Genomic DNA, 22,776 nt, shown 5'->3' on the forward strand with positions numbered 1-22,776 from the left:
TGGTCATCTTACCAATCTTTTCTTTATAATCCATGTTTCTTTGGCCTTGCAATGTTTGTATATCCTTGAATGCCTTATTTCATAAAAATAAAGTTTAAAAAAAATGACCACACAGTAAAACCCTGTCTACGATCACTCCTTCTCCACAACACACTGCAGTTTTAAGAGTCTGCATCAGAAAAAATACATCTGTTCTGTGCAAGTCATGTTTCAGACATCAAACTCACAAACCCCCTATCCACACCTCACACCACACTGTTCCAAATGTAAAAATTAGGTGAAAGTGTTCTCTTTTGATATTTAGACAGAAAAAAAAAGAACCTATCAGTTTCTGGGACTTTGCAATAATGGTAATATAATCCCCAATTTTGTTATCACATGTTATTTTCCTGCACAGGCTAAACCTGTTGTTCATAACAATTCAAATTAGGAAAATATTAGGCAAACACATTGTAATCCAGAGTAATTACATGTATAAAGTAAATGCAGAGTGCTGAATTTCAAATTAAAAGAAAAAATAAAACACAAAATATCCCTTATGCCAGGTTTGCAGCCACATAACATTTAGCATAACCCTTGGAAAACATATTTCATTCTGTTAGGATTTCATCTTTCCACTTTCTGACTCAGTAATAGGTGTCTTTAGGACAAGAAGCACTGGGTAATGCCCCAATTAGGAAGAGTAGTAATAAAACATTTTTTTAGCAAAGAAGGAAAGGGATAAAAACTGTAATGGGTTTTAAATGATTCCTGTGTCCCTAATGAAGGAGAATTTCACTAATATTTTCTGAACCACCTATCATCAGAAAAAAAGTGCAACAGAGCTGGTTGGGGCATACCTAATAAAGCTCAACTAAAGCCAAATGAAACTTCTTAAAGCAATCATATCGATTAGTGTAAATCATAATTAAATTCAACTATTATATTAAACCTAATATAATGTTTCAGGAATCCCTTTTTGGGAATTGTATCTAATATAGATTAGACTCTCTGAGATTTATAGATCCATGGTCATACACTTGTTTGTGGAAACATATGAATGTGTATGCACACCAATGGGAAAATATTCTGTGCATGTTTAGATGCACTAAATACTTGTGAAGATGCTGGACCTGCTGTCATTTAATAGTCATCATTTCTCAAATAATTGTTGCAATAATTTGACAAATTTGTCTAAAAAATATACCTCTTCCAGTCCTTTATTATCAAAGGGGATGTAGAGACACTCCAATTGTAGCCATCTGAGTAAATACTTGTTTAGAAAAACACAGTTTTCATCCTCTAGTTATCCTAGTGTATATAATGAAAAACAACATATGACACGGCAGTCTTCATTAATAAAGTGAACCTTCCAGTGACCCCAATGGACTAAATGTGCTTTAGTGGTATTACTCAAGCACCTGCAAACAGCATTTGGTAAATGCACCAACCACTGGACAGGAAGACCACCCATCATAATGTAGGTTAGCAGGAACAAATGAGAAGGGTGAGCCACACAGCATTCAAAAGTGCCACAGAGGGGGACGTGGTTTGGCTGGCCCAGAAGATCAATGTCTAGAGCGTGAGCTCCATTCCCAACGGACCCTTTTCTGCATCTAGCAAGCACGTTTTTACAGCAAGATGGGCAGAGTAAAGAAAAATAAGCTGGTAAAGGGAACCCCTCTCTCTTGCTCCCAACCCGGTACCTCTCAGATCTCTATTTGAGCCCACAGAGACTTTAGAACTTATAGTAAAGTCTCTGGATGTAAAATTAATCAACAGACAAAAGTGCTTTTTCTACATATACTCCTAAGCCTTTGCAGCTTCTTCAATCTGCTTACTCCATTTATGTGAAAGGAACAAGTTTCTCTCAAATACCTGGGGTGGATCTTCTTATAGCCTTTTATGTACCAAGGATCCCTCTCCCCACCTCCATTTAAAGAATTCTGTAGCTCACTAAACAAGTGGAAATATTATCCTTTGTCCTTTCTGGACAGAATAGCCTGTTGAAATGATGCTTCTCCTGAAACTGCTTTACTTTTTTGAAACCCTCACCGTATCAGTAGTCAATCAGATTATCAGACTATGGGAGTCCCTGATCAGTATAAATATTAGTTAGAAGCTCACCTAAAGCATACCTAAACTCAGAATTTTCACTTTACACAAAAGGGTAGACAACCTATTTATTTAAAGTAAAAATTCTGTTTGTTTGTGTTTTTTTTAAGTGCAACACCCTTGTACCAAAAAAAAGGGGTGCAGCACCACCCCCTTAATTTTCAATCGCCTAGGTGATCAAGAATAAATGCGAGCCTCCCGGGATATCTACGTCATGCATCCCAGGATGCTCGGGCATGTGCAGAAGGAGCTCTTTCATCAAAGGGGAAAAATTTGCCAATCTCATGCATGCGCAGTGAGATCGGCAAGTTTTTTTCCCCAATCTACATCATCCGATCTCACGCCTGCATAGGGTGACCTGGGAAAAAGAAAGGTCAAGATGGTGGCTTCTAGGAGTCCCACTGGGTGAACGGATACCATGACAAAACGGGACCTGACGGAATAAACCTCCCAACAGATCGACTGCCCTGCGTGAAGGTGAGTGTGTTTTTTTTTGTTTTGGGTAGTTTTGAGTTAACTTCCTCTTTAAGGTGTCAATATTGGTCTACATTACATCACTCAAGTGTTTGAAAAAGGATTGAGGATTGTTCGCTTGCTCCACCCTACCCTAATAGGCTTCTGTGGGGCTCTCCTCCATCCTCCCTTAGTAACAATCTTCTTTCAACCATAATATTCCCAAATATTACAAATGCAAAAAAATGCAAAAAAAAATATGAATTAAGCTTCTCGACATAACCTGATAACCTGAAATATATTTCCACCTTTGATCCCTGATAGCATTACCTCTTAAGTGACTAGTGCCAGGTAGGAAAGACCTTTATCACACCACTGCCACCTAATTCACCCTGTAGAAAAGAGAATCTTCTCATTTGCTGAACTCAGGGACAGACAGGACCTACCCCATTCCTCTTTCTATGCTTACCTACAAATCAGACACTTTGCGCAACCCTTGTGCCTCTCCTCAGGGTTCCCCAGCCTCACAACATTTGAGAGACTCTGTATAGATTGCCCATACTCCAGAGGTCTTATCTCAAATATTTAAAAGCTCAGTAAGGGCTAGTAATCTGTCTACGAATAAATTCTCACTAATGTTGGCCTAGGAGAGGGTAATAGGCCAAGAATTATTATCTGTGATCTAGTCTCATACCTGGCAAGTGGCACATAAGAGTTCCATTTGGACAGCTTACAAGAACTCCTACAAAATATTATTTCGTTGGTGCCCTGGGGGTTCATCACCGCCTCACCTGCAACCTCCCCTAAATGCTGTCATTGCAATGCCTCTATAGGTTTGCTAGAATACATCTATTGGGAATGTCCTCTTCAAAAAACCTGGTCACATGTCAATTGTATCATTCGAAGTGTCACTCATGTCCATGCCCCTTTAGATATACTGACCCATCTATTAGGCCTCCAAATTTCCAACCAGTTTTCAACACAACTTAAATTGATCTCTCATGTGCTAACAGCATCTTGTATCCTCATAGCCACTAGATAGAAATCTTCATCACCACCATCTGTAGATGACCTTTACTAATGAGAGCTAGATATACATTTAATGTATCTCAGGGGCCTTATTCAGGATAAACAAGGTAAATTTCACTGGATTTGGAACGATTGGGACACCTTCTACACAACTGTGCCTTCTTAAGTGTTTGACCCTCCGGCCCCCAATGATCTTCGAACCAAGAGATGTAGTATTTAATCTTCACTTCTGCATTGTTACCTGCCCTTCTCTTTATTCCATCTTTATATGCAATTATACTTAATGGATATGGAAAGTTTGGTTCCACTGTCCTAGAGAAGTGCAGACTGATACACTAGTTCATGGGTATATTTGCTCATTGTTTTTTGACTTACCTATTATTCAGTTTCTATAAAACGGTAATTACATACCTATATTTTCCTTCCCTTTAACTGTTTCTTTGTAGTATTTTTGGTTATATATTGAATACATCACTTGGCAAATATGTTTTATTATTTCACATAGTTTCTCTTGGTTCTGTCTCCTAATCTCTGCTCTCCTTTGTGGTACCAGTACATGTTCTCAATTCTGTATTTATTTTGGATTATTGTTATATACCCAAAATGTTATTCAATAAATAAACAATAAAAAAAGAAGTGCCAAAGATACAATACTACAGAGGTGATGAAGCAGTCATAGTATATGTAGAAGAGAAATAGAAAGATGTCTGGAGAGTGCTGTGCTTGCCATTATAGTATGTGGGCCTGCATTTTACTGCGGAAGGTTGTTTGGACCCTTTGGGGGAACTGACAGTTGTACGTATCAGATAGTAACATCAGATGGTTAGAACATGTCAACCTATTTGTTTGTGTTGGTGGAATGGTTTCCCATGAGCTAGTTTATGAAAATTGTGCTAATGAAAAAGAAAATTAGATCCTACTTTTGTCCAAACTATTTAAAGAATCTCTCTATTTGGATTAATTACATTCCAGAAAAAGCAACATTAAGAATATGAACTTTCTTTTTTGACTTTGTGATATCTTTAGTGAGGTGGTGGCAAGGTTTGATTTTTCCCAGGAATCCTTTACAAAAATAGGATACCACTAATTCCTTTTCCAGTGAAGAAACAAAATACCCCTGGCCTTGAAGTGGTTAAGAATTGTACTACACTTATGTATGCACACTCCCTAAGCGTGAACACTTCACTGAAGAGAAAGTAGGGCACTGCAGTACATGCTGACATTCATAATATCTATGCTGTTTTATGATGTATCAATGTAAACTATGGCAATTACAGGAAAAGCAAAGATCTGCTACACATGCCAACAAGTTTGAAGATTGAAATCTGCAGAAATATGTCCCGCTGAGGTGTAGATAATTTGATAGCTTCTTGTCTATCCACCATAGCATATACATTGCTGATCAGTATCATATACAGTAATTTTCCAGTTTACAATCTGGATATTCAACACAAAAATGTACCAGCAATACAATTAAAATTTAATGAGAATATAATCATTAATTAATGCTAAATAAGGAAAAAAGCTAGTATAGTAGCTTTATATAGTAATATAAAAAAAAATTAGCACATCAAAAGCAAACAAAGTTAGCCAAACATATAACAGCCTGACTGCAAAACTGTTATGTATTTGTATATTTTACCTGCAAAAATAGTTGTAGGTTTGTTTTGCTTTTACACACATGGTCACATTGCATAATTTGTTAAATACACTATTTCCTATATCAGCTGCCTGATAATAAAACAACATCATCACATTCCAATCCAATTTATTGTCAAATAAGACAATAAGTAACAAAGACTAAATGCTGACAATAAAACAGTGTTATCCCCTCTCAGCTCCATAGTATGGCATCAAAAGTTGTGTGAAAGGATATGTGGAATTACATATATTTTGGTAGGTTATGCAGTTTATCTGATCCCATTCCAACACTTTTTTATATTCAGCAAAAACAATAGGGAAATCCTTACTTTTCTGTAGACAATCATGTTTGGAGTGTTATCCTCAGGATCTGTAACTCCAACACTTGAATCAGAAGACTGAGCCATGGTTGAATTTTCACTGACACTGCAATAAAAAATACATTGCAGAACATGAGTCAAAGAAAAAAAAGCCTTAAGCAAGTATGAACTTCCCGGAGGATGAAGCCCAGTATAGCTGTTTTGTATTTTATTCTTTTATGCTCTTGGATCCCAACAAGGATAAATCTCCACTTTATATATCCCATACATTTGGGTTAGAAGAAGCATATGTCCTACCCTTGTACTTCTATAATATAATTATCCTTTTAGGATGAAATTAGCAGACTGCATAATGGGTACTATTCCAAGTTATCACCAACTTTCAGTCCTCACAGGCCTGAGATTCCATCTGTGGGAAAACCAAGGATAGCATTCCAAGATGATATTAACCTGTTGTAGTAGGTAACTAATCTACAGACTGAAATCCAATCTAAATATATTATTGGGAGATATAAAGGGTTGTCACTACTCTATAATGTACAGCAAGCTTTCAGAGTATGAGATCCATGTATGGCTCTAGGGATAACAGGCTAACTGTGCCAGGTTTAAGGAGAAGAGAGATTCATTTCTGTCCTCCCTGCACTGACATGACCCTGCCTCTGACTAACACCGGTCACAGAGACTGAGGATTACTCTTTCTGGCTCCAGATGATAAATGTTTTCCACCACCTGAAATGATCTTATAGGGCCGAAGAAAATGAATTACACAATACAATATCAATGTAATAAAAAAAATACCAATGGGCACTAAGCAGTGGGAGAACATCAAAGTTTGAGGGTAGTTTTAGGTGCTGACTGGGGTTCAGCTTTAAGCTCTAAATAATTGTACTGTGTACACGGGACAACATGAAAGCATGACATTATCAGTATATGAAAATGAAAGCTTTAGATGTAAGCATACACACTTTTCAGTGTCAAGTCACTCCTTTGACACAATAGTTCACTAACCAATCTCTAATAGAAGATTAAACATCCACAACAACCACCAAAGCTCTTATAACGGCTATAACTGTGCAATTTCATTGGATTCCTTATCAGATGGAGTGAAAAGATTAGAAAATTGCATGTCATTCCCTATGCTCTAATTCTACAACTTTTATCAACTATAAGCAAAGTTTTCAGCCTTATGGCCTTCAAGAATGTCTGGGGAAACGTGATTTGTTAAATATTGTTTTAAATGGACATAGCTGGCTACTCATTCTACATATTTATAGTGTGGTTATTTTCGGCAAGTCCTTTTTGTTTGCAAGGTTGCTCAATTGCTCTTTGTGATGTTCCTTTATGGTTTTTAGAGCCATTTCAGTAAAGGTAATATACTCAGTATTGATGCATTAAAGTGGAAATAGAAACTAACTGTTTTCTATGTCAGCAAGAATGAATTAATGGAGATTGTATAGAAGTCAAATCTCTTACTGAAAGAAGATTCATTATTGATCTTACACAGAAAATATATGATCTTCTAAAAGGACATATGCATAGCATGAAAAGGCAAAAAGGATATTAAAGTCCAAGAGGTCATCGTATGTGCTATAATCTGACTATACAATCTTTATACAATCAACTTTAGACTTATCAAAACTGCGTAACATAAAGACCTACCAAAATTATTCAGTTAATCTTTTTATTCTGGTAGGCCCTTGTTCAATAGCTGTTGGTGGATTTATGGGGGATTGTACTGTGTGATGAGCATTAGCCAAGAAAAGATGCAAAGATTATTGTATTATACCCTTTATGATGGAGTGCTAATAGACCCTTCTCCTGGTACAACAGGTTCAGTCTCAAGAGACTTGAAAGAACCTGGACCAGCACTTATTTAATTTTAGTACCTCTTTATTGTCCAAAATTAGAAACGCTTATATAACTATGGATAATCGGAAGGCTTACTTCATGACCTGTGATTACCAACTGTATCCCTACCACCACTGTACAGGGTGAAAACTTACAGGAGGGCTGGTCAAGGAGCAAGTTTTAAAGTCTTATTACTTTCTGCAAACTGAATATATATAATGCGAATATATATATATATATATATATATATATATATATTCACATTATATACTATTGTAATGTGTTTATAATAAATAATAATATTAAAAATAATAAATAAATATTAGTAATACATGACCTTTTTGTCTTTTCTTTGAGAGATCCTAATCGTTTATTGCTGGGCTTTCCTCTTTGAAGCAGAGTTTCATTTTCAGGTCAGTCATGATCAAAGCCATTGTGAAATCAAACATGCATAGAAACCTAAGTGGAATGGGCTTAATAACAGTTAGCTGCTTCAACAGAGAGAAAAAGGATTAACTGTCTGGCACTTCCTCAAGGACTCCTAAAAACTATTCAGCAGTAAGGTTTTAGCATAAAGCTGCCAGCCTAAGGATTAAGTAGTCTCTACTTTGTATTTCTGCGCTATAGGACAACAGTTGAAAAAGACGGCCTGTTTATGTCTACCTAACTGACAGCTCTGCCATGCTGAGGAGGAATGGCCACATAGCTGCTAATGCATTTAGCATGTCTCCATGTGTATGTCTGTTATAGGAATAAGTTTTTATACAAGGAGTTTCATTCTTAATCAATGTGAACATAACTCACAGCAATCTTCAGGGATATATTTTAATGTATAAACATGGTATTTATAGAAATTATTTTTTTTTTTTTTTTGTATAACTGTTGACAAATTGATCTATCCCCTGCTTGGATAAGTGTTTGTGTTGATGGACTGTTATACACTGAGCAGTTGTGTCTAAACCCTATGGATGCTTTTCCTGCCAGCAATTTTTATTGTGAAGCTCAGGCTGCATGACAAAAAAAATCTCAGATTTGGGTTTAAACTATAAGAATAATCCAAAAGTAACTTACAAGCATATTTCCTAAAGCTAAATTCTAGGTAGATAAAATACACAAAATAATGCAGATTTGTATTTTTTAAACATATCAGCAAACTAGCAGTTCCTTCTAGAGCAGGGCTTGAGTGTGCCAGAATGAAGCAAATCAGTTCAGGTGCAATTAAAATGCATAGGGATAGAAAAAGCAGAGTGAAAAAAAATAAGCTACTGTTCTGCTTTCCCTTACTCAGTTCAGTCACAGGTTGGGTGGGTCCAGGATGCCCTGGGATAGGAGGACATGGCTTGAATGGTGCTGGCTGTCAAACCTATACGTATAGTCTCTATGTAGAAGTTGATTGTAGCAAAAACTTTTTTTTATTTATCATTGGACTTATCATATTATGTTGTTGTTTTTGGATATTTTTGTACTTTAACCTAGAAGTATCGGTGCTTCCCACATACAATAGTATGGACATGAAAATCTATATTTTATCTTGTACTTTAACATTTAAGACTGAATCATGGATTACTGCCTACATTTAGGAATACAAGCAATGGCCTGTATACTTGCTCAGGAGTTGGTTAATAGTTGAAGACTTGTGATTCCTAGTGATGTAAGTTGTTGGGGACAGGCACAAAAGTAGAAGGAGTTTTATATTCATTCTGATTTCAAACTTGTGTAATAAAGTGAAAACAAAACCTTACTTGAAAACACTAACTGAATCTCCATCTACACAAGCCAGTAATGTACGTCACACCTATACATACTAATATACATGCTATTTGCTTCATATTCAACCTAAATCCCTTAAAGCACTTTTAGTCTGAGATCACATCTAAACTGTAAATGTATGGTATAGTCACATTGGTTTATATTTTAGGCATAAGCTCCTCTAAATGATTTTTCTTGTGCCAAATATGTCATTATGCATAACTGAAATTCATTATCATTTAGACTATATTATAATATACACTGCCAAAGCATTAATGAAGGTTATAATCCTCTATATAACATTATATCTGTACTGCCAGAAAGGTAATTAATCTGCGTATTTTTATCTAATATTACATTATATTCCACATCACCACTGCTAGCGACAATAAAACGAGATGTATAACAATTCAACTTCTTCAAACATCCACAAAAAGCCTGACCAGACAACCAGAAAATTAAGCAGCAGTGAGAAAATAAAAAAAAAACAAAAGCCAGTCAGTCTAATAGAAAAAATGCACATTGGGTACAAACACATCCATGGTTTGTAGTATAAAGACAAATACAACCCCTAAAGGATTCTTCTACTAGAAATGAAAGTAACTGGGAAAAAAAGTTAGCATCACTAAGCCTTTTCTGGAGTTTTGCAGCTCAGGTCTGAGGGTTTTTTTTAATAGTCCATGCACCCAAAAACTTTTTTTTACCTCCTCTTTACTGATATTCTTATCACACATCATTTTTTCCAGGTTTGGTAAATTAATTTACTATTATATAATAATTTATGGGAAAAAAAATTTGAGACACCCAATTTTTTTTTACATGTAAGGCAGAATCAGCAGCATTATCATGCAAGTCGATGACAGTTTGGACACCCCCCCAGGTGGGACATTGAATGAAAATAAAAACAAAGTCAGAAAATAATACTTAGGCCATGTACACATGTAGGGTTTTCACTGTAAACAATCATTTGTGTTTATTTCCAGCAACAGATGAATGAATGAGCACTTTACACCTTACCTATTCTTTACTATAGAGAGTTGCACCGCGTTGTACTTTCCTCTATTGACATACATAGCAGTCTTTCCCGATTGGTCATTCATTGATCCAGCACCTAATTCTACCTACTAAACTATGAAAAACTGGCATAAGCCTAAAGTAGGAAATAAATCTTACCTGCTAATGCACACACACACACACACACACACACAACTATCCCGGCCAGCAACATGCACCACCGACACCCACTTAATGTATCAATTACACCCTCTCACATACAGAACAAATGACACCCCATATGTGGCCAGAAAAGAAAACAACTAAATACCACTATGCCTATTGTTTACCACATCGTATATAGGAAACTAGAGGACATGGTTACAGTGACAGGGTTAACCAGGGAATAAACAAGACCTGAATAAAAGCCAAGATAAGGCCCCAGGTGTTTGGGGGGGGTATTAGGAACCTTATACTCGGTTATACATACACAAAATATTTTTATGTTATATGTTTTCCTGGCTATACAAAAATAAAGAAACAATTTACATTCTCTTTAATAAATCTACACCATAGCTATCTTTCTTGTAGTTACAGCACAGAAAAAAAGTTAGTTATGAGGACTTCATTTAAAGTACAAAATTATGTAGGGCATTGTGCTCAGGGATTTTGCCTCTGTTGCCAGGTGAAAACACTTACAGGGGAAAACAACAGGGGTTTATCAAAGCAGTTGGCAACCATGTAGATAATGAAAGCAGCCAAGTCATCCAAAGCATGTGGGTTTCCAGATGAATGCCTTTCACCAGGAGTCGGTTGCTTGATAAGGGGCCTAGAAGATTTGCAGAGATCAATATTAATGTTTGAAAAGTCATTATAATTACAGGAATATTTGTTTACTTTGTATGCAGCTGTCTGAAGAGACTGGATCTCCAATGCACTGTGTGATGCAGCTGTTTGAGGAAGAGCAGACATGCAGCTAACTCATTCATTAATCAGTGTGACAGTTGTGACTTCTGGAGAGATGCCAAATCAGTGTATGCCTTCTATCCTGAACTTTGCTATAAACTCTTTATAAATGTTCCTGCTGTCATGCTAGTGTATAGATAGTCTATTTTTATCCTCAGCCTGCAGAATTAGGAAATAAATGGGATAATATAATATTATATATAATAACTCCAATGACAATATTTTAGATATGGTAAAAATCCCCAACAAAGCCTCGGACAGCAAAAAAACACCAATAAAACTTTATAGGCTTTCTCCATTTTGTAAAACAACATTTTTAGGCTGAAATTTTTACTTTAGGGTATGTTCAGACCTGCTTTGGGACTGAGGGATCCCACACGGCTACCTGTGCCTTGCCAACTTCTCTGTCACTAGTACTGCAGTACTGGTTCCTAAAGAAGCAGATTCTGCACATCTGACAGCAGTGAGCGGCACTAGTACCACTCATTGCAACCCCTATTCATTCTCTATGGATAGCCTTGAACTATGGTATTGATTTGTTTTGTTTCTATTGGTGTATGCCTTGGTATATTGAAAAACATGCAAAAAAAAAAAATACAAATTGAGCCTGACAAATACCCAGTGAGTTCCTAACTTTTTGTAGTGTGTTGAGTGTACTGTCTCTGCTGCAGAACATCTGCCCCTCTCTCCATCTTCAGAACATAAAGGGGGCTGAAAACGCTGATGTACTCTAGATGTACTGAATATATACATTTTTATAAATAATATTGTGCTCAGACACAGTAGGAGACTTGGCAGTACATGAAGTGTATCTATTTGCTTATATTATTACTTTTTTTTCCAGATACAGTTAACAATAATACATCTGTAGCCTTGAGTACAGGTCTACCTCTGATTCTATGCTCTAGACAAGACTGTGCAACATTTATCACTAATTTGATAAAAAGATTTCACACTCCTATGTACAGAACAGACTTTACCAGAAACATTGCTTTGCTCCACCCATGGGGTTCCAATGTTTTGGGCAGCAACAAGAAAAAAAATGTGAACATAATCTAATAAATAAACAAGTAACGTGCATAAATAAAGCAGAACTGAAGTCATGTGGTGAACCAACATCAAGATCATTTATTGTAATATCTACAATATTTCTCAGATTTATAATGGGTGTGTTTGTGGGTGGTAAATGTAATATGCTGCTGAGACTTCCTACAGCACCAGGCCTTATCTCACCTTTTTATGAGACAACAGCAAAGAGCCGAAGGCCTTGCAAACATTAGGAGACTGTTTAGCTTACATCACCAATAATTCATCATGCATTTCCAATTTCAGACTGATGGTGACATTATTAAAGTTTGTGATTGATAAGTAAGATGACAGAGAGCAGAAGCCCAGAGCACATGAGGAAAACATTCCTCTAAGCCATATTATCCAGATGAGTGCTAAAATATTGTACCTGAGCACCAAGAACAATCCATTGGTCCCTTCACTTGTTTCAAATAATCAATTATTTACTACAATGAAAATGTAACATTATTTTTCATACATGGAGCACAGCCTGATAATGATTATATGATAACATGACACACTGAAAACTGATGCATGTTTTAAATTACAGCAATTGATGCACCTACAGCAGTGATCACTGCTTTATAAGTAAGAGAACAACATTCAGTTTGTTAAATCACTGTGCATCAGTTGTCATGCTTTATTTAAATAAAATCCACAAAGGATGTGTGCACAGAACTTTTAGTGCAAAGCGGTGCTCTGCTATGAATTTTACATTTCAAGTTATAAAGCACCAGCAAGTGACAGCTGTGGACAATATGTATGTTGCGACGCAGTGCATTAGGAAATGTGTGTCAGGCAGAACTTTAAAACAAACTGGCTTTTTAACAAGTAAAATGCAAAAAAAAATTTGTTGACCACACATATGTATATACAATGTATAGGTATGAAATGAGTCTAAAGTTACGCATCATTTGTGAAACACTATAAATTTGCATAAGGGGCAAACCTGTTAAAAAAGCAGGTCCAGGATAGCTGAAAAGAGCTTCATTTATCCTCAGGTATCATTTACCACACGCTGTACTCTTAAACACCAATGTAATTATGTCTCTATGATTCCAATGAATTTGTAAAAATGGCATCATCTCATGATTTCTAACCAAATTTCAGGAACAATATTCAATTTTGCAAATCTCAAGTTGTCACTACAAACTTTCCATGTAAGCTTTCTCTATCCTTTCTGCTCCAGTGCCAAATGCAAAATCCGTAGATTTCTTCTCACTTTTTGTGGTGTCAACAGTCACAAGGCCTAAAATAAAAAATAGTGCCTTTCAATACATGCTAAAGACAGCAATGAAAACCTCCTAAATTTTAACCTATTCTAAACTAGAAAAAAAAAACCTTAGTCACATTACAGTACCAATAGCTTAAGTAGATGTAAAATCTGCCAAACAAAGCTACTACTTTAGACCTTTCCTGGGTATAGCCATCTTTTGGTCACCTTCAACTTTGAAGAATGCCAGACATCCACTTAAATGTCAAATAATTGGGACAGAAATTAAATTGTCTTTGGGATACAGAACTGTATGTGTATGATTTTCATACAGCTTAGTTTCCTCCTGCACAATAGAGACTTATTATGGAGGTGGTGAAGCTGTGTATCATTTACCTATAATTGCAAGGTGGGCTTCCTCGAGCTGTGAACAAGAACCACTCTGTACTGAAGGGCTGTGACCCCAGAGGGAACAGTTCTTGGAGACAGGTGGCCAAAACTTTCTATGCAAGTCTAACTTTATATTTTTTTGCAACTAGTGCAGCTAACACAATCTCAGTTGTTTGACACTTTCACAATTGATATGCCTGCACTTATTAAAAATGACATTATGATTGAATATGCAATGTTCGTGCAAGGAGAGAACAGGGAAAGCACCTACTGTACAATGGGAGTAAAGCTTCGGATATAATGTATTTAGCAACGACATAAACAGAAGACTGGATACTAGCAGGAAAAAATCAGATTTCCATACATGTGGCAGACAAAAGCATGAAAGCACCATAAAATTGTTATTTCTGCCTCAGAAAAAAGATGTAACTTATAAACAAATATAATCTGGCGTAAAATCAGCATGAATTTTAGACATAGATGTAGTGAATACTTTTACCAGACTTCTCCTTTGCCCCTTCCAGTTACGGGAAAGCATATTACTCATTTACCTTCCTACAACAGCACTAGTGCTTAGTGATTGCCTGCTGAGGTACCATAAACAGCACTAGTGCTTAGTGATTGCCTGCTGAGGTACCATGCCCTGTCACAAGGTGGCAGAAAAGAATTCTCAGCGTATGCTTCACTGCCCCTGGTGGTGGAATGGAATGGAAAATGTGATGGAGGAAACGAATGGTAAAGGAAAGGGAACAAAATGAAGAAAAGGTAGGTTAGTGAAGCTGGTGCCTCAGAGGTAAGTGTTCTGGCCTCTGCAGCGCTGGGTCCCAGGTTTAAATCTCACCCAGGACACTATCTGCATGGTGTTTGCAGGTTCTCCCCCTGTTTGCATGGGTTTTCTCCAGGTACTCCAGTTTGCTCCCACACAAAAAACATGCAGTTAGGTTGATTGGCTAGACTGATTAGAATGTATCAAAGACATATGACTATGGTAGGGGCATTAGATTGTGAGCTCCTTTGAGGGACAACTAGTAACATGACTATGGACTTTGTACAGCACTGCGTAATATGATGGCGCTAAATAAATACTGTATAATAATAATTATTAATAATAATAATAATAATAATAATAATAATAATCACATAAAAGTGAACCACTTGATTTGCTCTAAATAAACAAAGCACAAGTATAGCTTAGCAGATGAACTGATATACATCGGAGGTGGTGAATATTTAATGAAGTTATACAAACAAACCTTACCACTTACACATAAACCACAGGTAGCTCATAGCAGCCTTTAAGCTAAAGACACTTAGATATTACACACAGAATGTATGCTTATTATATGTGTCTAAGGATCTACGGACTCAACAATATGTTAAGCAGGAGCATCCTTGATGAAAACTTTTATGACTTAAGAAAGCTATTTAGGCCCCATATTTAGACTAATATTACGATGTAAAACTGCTGTAATATAAGATACCATTACCCCACAACCTATAATGTTTAGCACCATGTAAAATAATCAGTAAAAAGCCATGCTTTCATTACTTTAAACAAATTAGTGTAATGTATTCAATCTAATAAATGCTTGTACAAGCACCGAACTTTCTCTTTATATGAGGAGTAGTACAACATATTTCATTTTATGGAGAAAGCGCAAGAGGATGTGCAAATGTGAGAAAGGACAAAAGAGAGAGAGAGAGAGGAAACATAATAGCATTATAAAAGACATCAACTAATCTACCATTTCCATATGCTAGGGAAATATGTTTATAAATGCATTTACCAGAGATGTACTAGTTCCCAGGGAAAGCCCCACAATTACATCTATTATCCATTCTTTTTATTTAGGTGTAAACATTCAAGCAAAAAGGCTATTTGTCTCATGCAGTTCCAACACAATAAGCCAAAGAAAGCTGCAAATACCAAAATATAGCCAAGGCTATAATGATTGCAGGGAACGCACACATTCATTCATATTGATAATGAAATCTGTACATGACAGGTGTGAATAAATAAACATTTGCTTTGAGGTAAATCCTCTCGTCTTTCTCTCGCCATCCAATCACTAGTGCATCCCAGTCATGCAAATATTTTACAGATCCTTAAATAATAGATTAAAATGTATTCTAAAGCTTGTGAGGCAAATGTACAAAAATAAAATATTTATTGCAGGATAAAATGGCATATTTAACAATAAACTATCTCTCATAGCTCAGATATAAAGTCAGACTGAACAGACTAGTAAAGGTATAATAGCAGGGGGACTAGTGGAGTACCCTGGAGGACCAATGGAACACTCCAGATCTATTTTAGTAGCTGGTGGTAAATTGGTGGTTTTCCAGTCACTGTTAAGTAAAGTCACTCACAAGAACCCATTGTATTGCTTCTACTAGTAACAGACTTGTTTAGTTACAACAAGGACAGTCCCACCATCTGCTACTGAAAACCCTAAATCCTATCAGGTTTCTCTAAATTGTTCACTTTCTCTATCATACAGGTCTAGCGCTAAATTGTATGACAAACTGCGCAAATGTGTGGCATGATATACCCTCCCACCTAGGGAAATAAATCATCCCTGTTAGCACTGCTAATGAGATGGCATCTGTGTTTTGTGTTAGATTAGGGCTACATTGGTGAATAAATCTTTCTGTTACTGGGAAATTTAACTGTGTGTTAACAGGTATTTCACAGATATCACATGCATTTCTGGGTGCTGCAAAGTTCAAGATGTTGGGGAATACCGAAGAACAACACTACCGAAAGAACAGATCATTCTATGATTTTCTATACACTCCTTGCTCAGTTGAATGGGAGTAGTTGGGAGCACAGCTAGGCCTGTTGTATAAGCTGAGGTCAAATACAAGTCTGAAATGGCCCTTGCAATATTTAATACAATATAATACAGTAACACATTGGGCCTGATTTATTAAAGCTCTCGGAGAAGATAGACTAATATGGGAGAAGCAGGGTGATCAAGCAAACCTGGAATTGATCTGGTCCAGGACTGAAAACAATTGCTAAATATTCGCAAAATATTTTAAGAAATACATTTCAGGTTTGCTGTATCACCCAGGTTCACACAGGTTTATATTCTCCAGGCTTGTGGAGCTTTATTAAATCAGGCCCAATAACTGTAAAACAGTATAATAATATAACAATAAAATGAAGGCAGAAGATGAGGAATTCTAATTCTGCAAGAGTGGTAAAGTCAGGAGTAGAATTCCTTTTCTACTGTCATCTTTGCTGTAAATCCCGTTGGGGAAGAAAAAATGTAAATAATCTGATGGGCCTGTTACAGGGTATGTTCTGAAAGTGAGGAACATTTGTTTGCACAATGAAATGAGAGTCTTTCCTTTGGGAGAAACAGACTCCAAATGACAAAATAACATGCAAAAAACATGATGCTGATGAGACCTAGGCAGGATACGGAAAATGAAAGTGCTTAGTTGCCAAGGTTAATAACATGCACCTGCATAGACTATGGCACAGAAAGGTGTTGTTAGGAGATGGTCATCTGTCAGGCCACTATGTGCTGTGCGCCATCACAGTATAAAACACTTTTTTTTCTGTCCAGCGATGTCATTTGCAGCAGCCAGGAGACCTAACATATGCAGCAGCCCCTGCTTCCCTTTAGTTGTGCAGCCTGATTTATTTTATGGCAACCCCAGCATCCATTGTTAGGCTGTGCACAGCTGAAGGGGATTCTAGAGGCGGATCAGCTCCTGACTCAGTCCTGCATTGCTATTGGCTGCTGGGATTTTAACCCCCCTAATGTTCTAATTCCATCCAAATTTCCATGCAAAAAGCATTACACTTTTTTTTTGCATGGAAATTTCTTTTACATTGTAGGCTATAATTCTTAGGTATAGCTCACCCAAATATTTCCAATATTTATTACATTTAATAATAAACTTTAAATAAAAAAATCTGGTAATAAAAAAAATAGTTAAACCTGTCATATAAATGTACAGTAGCATATATAATCTATATAATTATTTGAAAATTTCTTTGTAATGAACTCAATACAGCTATTCTGTATTGAATCCAATACAAAATGATTTGAATTTCCCGCCGATCCTCTCGCCTGCACCAACGTCACCAGGAAACCCCGGAGATCGTGAGGCTGAAGATCAGAGGAGAAGGACATTTCCTCAGGACCTGTGGGGACCAGCAGGAAGCTGGGGGACAGCAACAGAACAAGGTAAGTTTTTTTTTTTTAGGTTAAAGCGACCCGAAGTGTGACTCGGGATTATCGCCAGGGGGGTTAAAGCCTTTCTGCTCCCAGTCACCAGGGCCTGCTGTGGAGTATAGCTGGGCTAATCTGTGCTGAAGTGTGTTTTCATCTGATTTACTGTTATTGACCTTGCCTGTTCCTGACCTATTGTTTGTACGCTGCCTGGACCGACCTTTTTGCCTGTGACCACTGTGTTTTGCTCTTGTGTACTTCGTTTGGTGGAGGGAAATTCGGTGTATGACCTCCGCTCTGTATTCTTGACTTGGCTCTATTGGAATCTTGGTACTGCTTTATCCTGGCTTTCTGCCAGCCCAATCCCAGACACCATCCCTTGCGCACTATATCCTGGGGGCAACCGGGTCCTGGAGATGCAACCAGTCTCCCGAGACTGATCAGGGGTTTGCTATAGGTGAAGACTGCGGTGTTAGATTGGGGGACTGGTGTCTGGTGAGGGCTGGTGCTGACCAGAGCCCTACAAGTGTATTAAAAAAGGGTAATTTTACAAGTCATATTAAGACTCGAGGCTCATCCCCTCACTGTCATTTTGAAGTGGACTGAGATTAAGTTAAGCTCACCACACAAAAAAAAAAATCAGACAGTACAATACAGGTAGTCCTCGAGTAAAGAACGTCCGACATACAGACGACTCCTAGATACAAGCGGTGCTCCCCTGCTTGTTTGTGTGCGAATTGCATGACTTGCAGAAAAAATCTTTTGCTAAACACAGCTAAGACTGAGCTCCTTTGCAACATCTTGTAACTCTTTAATGACCAAGACAAACTCTGCAGCTGTTTCTTTTTGAATATCAAAGCACAGGTTGCTCCAAAAGTTAATGAATGTCTAGGCTCCAGAATGATTTTTTTTTTGGTTTGTTTGTGAATAACTCACAGTGATGATTTTATACAGTAACTGAAACTATCCTGCCTTATGATATGTTGAGACAAACATCTGTCCTGGCTGCATTTATTAAAATAATGTACCTGTTCCGACTTACATACAAATTTGACTTAAGAACCAACCTAGAGACCCTATATCTTATGTAACCCGGGGATTACCTGTACAATGACCAAAACTTTGGCGTGCAAGGGCATTACTGAATTGAACTGAACATTTAGATTGGGGCTCCTTAACTCCAACTCTTGAGGGCCACATTACAACTGCATTTTTAGTATTTTTCCAATAGACAACATTAAATAAAGTAAGAAATGGTTCATAAAGTTGGGTTCTTGATTGTAAGGTATTCAAAACTTGTATACCTAAGAAACCTGGTACCTAATAATAAAACAAAAATACTTGGAGCTGCCCCTGGTACTTTTACTATTACAAGGTAAATTGGACTTTGGATGAATATATAATGAAATATTCGATAAACAAATCTTTATGTAAATGTTACAATAATGATTTTAAATATAGACTTTATGCAAATACTATATAGTTTCTCCTTATTCTTATCTTAACCAAATGTATTTAGCTTTTCTGGACTCTGAAAGCAAGTGCAGGTAACAATGAATATGAACCACAATGCTCCTTTTTTATTATTAGGTATAGGCCCAATCAAGTAACCTTTAAAAAACATGGCTATTAACAGTTTAGTATTGTTAGACTAATAAAAGGTCCCTGACTTTCAGGCGCTATGTGATATTGCACATTGCCCTTTTTAAAAGATATCACCAGTACAATATAATAAAAATGAATTAATGGACCGAAAATAGCTAAGCCAACGTTTATATACCCCAATAAAGTAATCAAAACCAAAAGTAAACACCATTGGAAAACAAGTCCAATTATTAAAACACATTTAGTGCATTATATCAGTACAACCACCAGCTTAATCAAAGGCAGTGCAAAATAATAATGTATAAAGAGTAGAAAAAATCAAAAACACCAATCACATCTCAACTTACTATAAAGAGATCCGTAACAATAAATTAAAGCCATGTATACGTGATGTGTATAGGCAAGGGTGGAACAAAGCAGTATACATGAGGACACATAATATATAAACCTACATTGGCACAAGAAATAAAACATTAACACATATTTCTATATCAAGGTTTTGACAGTTCTTAGCATTTTAAAGCTAACCCACCCTCTGTCACCTTGTACACCTTCCTATTGGCCTGGTTCTATAATAGATAGCTTACTGGGCCAATAGGAATGTGTGAAAGGCAAAAGGCAACTTTCAGAAGTGCTAAAAAGTGTCAGAATTTGCATATGAGAGGGCTTTTGTATTCAGGGCTCCTGGGAGTTTGAGAAAACTGTCAAAGCATCTGACAATGACTGCTGTTTATTACAAGGACCAGTTTAATGGTTGTGCACCGTCACAGGTGTTCTTTGTTTCTAATGGGTCACTATGTGTGCACTCAAAGTAAATACACTTTGCTCCACCTTACTTAATAAAATCCAATTAGTGATATTTTGTTATAATTCTGTGTGTATATAAACATGTATGTTTGTATGTATGTGTGTGTTCACAAACCAATCAACAAAATAAATATAAATATTAAAGTAATGCATGTTGATATGTTTTGATAATACGACTAACTATTTAAACACAATAATCCTAATCCATACACTGAAAGATAAATATATCAACTGTTCAACCTAACTGATTCTATAATCTACATTTCAAGGGCACTACAAAAATCCAAGTCACTGTCACACTGATATGTCAATGTGAATATACACATACAAGTGATCACCTCAAATCCTCAAACGCACAAACATGACAATAACAAACACATTGGATTTTGCAATCCCATACATTCATATGCATATGATATTTTATGATAAAAAAGCTCCAAATATTTTACAGTGTATTCCAAGCCTCATCAAATAAAGCTGTTGTAGATATAACCGATGAGTTTTCCTACAACATTGCACTGTATGTTTATGAATGCTGAATGAATTTCTTAACTTCAATTTCATATTAAAAGCAGTTTACATGTAAAATGTAAGAACACAAACATATAATGAGGGGTATAAAGATTAACACATCTAAATGTGACCGACACACTACACAGAAATGTCAAGATACTTCTAGGCAGTGACACAATAAGAGATTATACCAATATCCTAAAAATAGGATGATTGCACGCAACCAATACCATGGAACAATTTCTTATCACAAATAGCAAAATCTACGCAGGCATCCGCTAGGCTCATACACATAATAATGACAAAATAGAACTATACACACATAATCCAAATCAGCCACCCCCAATCATCAGCCATCCTCCCATTCATGGAAATATAGTAACTGCTGGTATAACATAATAAATAAAAATGATACAAAGATGAATGTTTAATATAAAAAATGGTAATCCAACACAACAAAAAAACAATAGAAGATTAATGCAGGGTGAGGTAACATGAATGGCAAATGGAATAAACAGCCCCCAAAACAGACAAAGCAGCACTGTTATACCCCCAAGCTACACAAATTCCAGCACAAGCAGCACCCCCTCCTGGCATTTGTATGGCTGCCATGGTGTTTGGGATTTAGTGTGCTGACAATAGGGAAAGGGGGAGAATACATTTACAATGGCTGCCAATACAAAATGATTACCACAGTCCAGGAAAGACAATATGAAGGAGCTGTGATCCGGGGTGTGATACATTGTAACCCAGGAGAGGACCAGCTGGGATTACCTTAGCAACCACAGAATCCGCTTCTCCTCCTCCTTTCAGCTGCTTCCTAGGCTTTCTCTCCTGTCACAGGCTGCGGGGAGCCCCGTACATGATCCTGACAACACCTGGGGTGCAGCCCAAATACCTGCTCAGTCTAAACAGGGAGGTGGGAAGGCAGCCAGAGGGTCCCCCGGAGACAGGTCCATCCCTGTGCGTGCTGAAGAGTGGCTGAGGATGGAGGGGAATAAACAGGACAAGCTGCTTCCCACCTCCTCCTCCTCCCGTTCTGAGGATGCTGCAGTAGCCTGAGCGCTCTCTCATGGAGCTTTGTGGTATGGTGCTACATGAAAGGCGGCATCCTCCTCATCCCCTCAGATGTGCACACACTGTACACGCACTGATGGCCGCTAGATGGCGCTGTGCACGCTGGCCTGCTTCTGTAATATCACAGGCAATACTTGGTGAGAAGGGGAGCATCCTGTGCACCTTTATTTCTACCTGATTTCATAAACATGTAGGTCAACTAAGAGTTATTAGTTCATCTTGTTTTGCTATCAAATTTTGCCACCCCCCTAGGGTTTAACTTCCCGAGCAGTAAGCCTGAGTTTGGCTAAAAAAGACAAGCTGAAAGCGGTAAAAATAGCGGTAAAAAAAAAGGTCCTATCTGTAAGGAATGTGATTTTGCTGAGTCTTGAAGTTAAGTTGTTTTTGTATTTTTTGCTATATTTTGCAGATAATTGAGTTGTGTCTAGTTATATCCTCCTTCAGTAGGTCAATATTTGCTCCATCCTTACCTTGAGGCTTCTTACCTTGAAACATTTTGCTCAGCGAAGTTGTTGATTAAGTTTCTTATTGACTAACTACTAAGTGTCTTCCACCTTGATGTCTGACTATATAAACTGCGATTTGATAATAAAGTTTTGAGAAGTGATATAACTACATGCTTGAGATGGGTGTGTGTGGTATTCACTGCTTCCAACGCGTTGAAAACAGTGGCCACGATAGAGAGGGAAACTGATCTGGGATCAGCAAGAAATCTTCTTAACACCATCGGTGTCCTCCAATGTCCTGCCATCCTCTGGCCGCGTCCTTTTCATCCATCTGTCCCCCGGGGATTGCGCTGACATTCTGTGGGAGTTACAGG

General features: G+C 37.2%; 1 protein-coding gene across 1 annotated transcript in view; it reads right to left on the reverse strand.

Moving 5' to 3' along the window:
* RGS6 (regulator of G protein signaling 6) overlaps positions 1-21,923 on the reverse strand; it is a 215,153-nt gene extending 193,230 nt beyond the window's left edge. The window contains exons 1-2 of the mRNA XM_072428837.1: positions 21,654-21,923; positions 5,547-5,643 (exon numbers count right to left, since the gene is read on the reverse strand). Of these exons, the coding sequence (XP_072284938.1) occupies positions 5,547-5,624 (78 nt within the window). The 5' untranslated portion in view covers positions 5,625-5,643; positions 21,654-21,923. The remainder of the gene's footprint in view (positions 1-5,546; positions 5,644-21,653) is intronic.
* Positions 21,924-22,776: the final 853 nt, after the last annotated feature.

This window comes from Pyxicephalus adspersus, chromosome 12 (genome assembly GCF_032062135.1).
Source record: "Pyxicephalus adspersus chromosome 12, UCB_Pads_2.0, whole genome shotgun sequence".
Taxonomy (NCBI): Eukaryota; Metazoa; Chordata; class Amphibia; order Anura; family Pyxicephalidae; genus Pyxicephalus; species Pyxicephalus adspersus.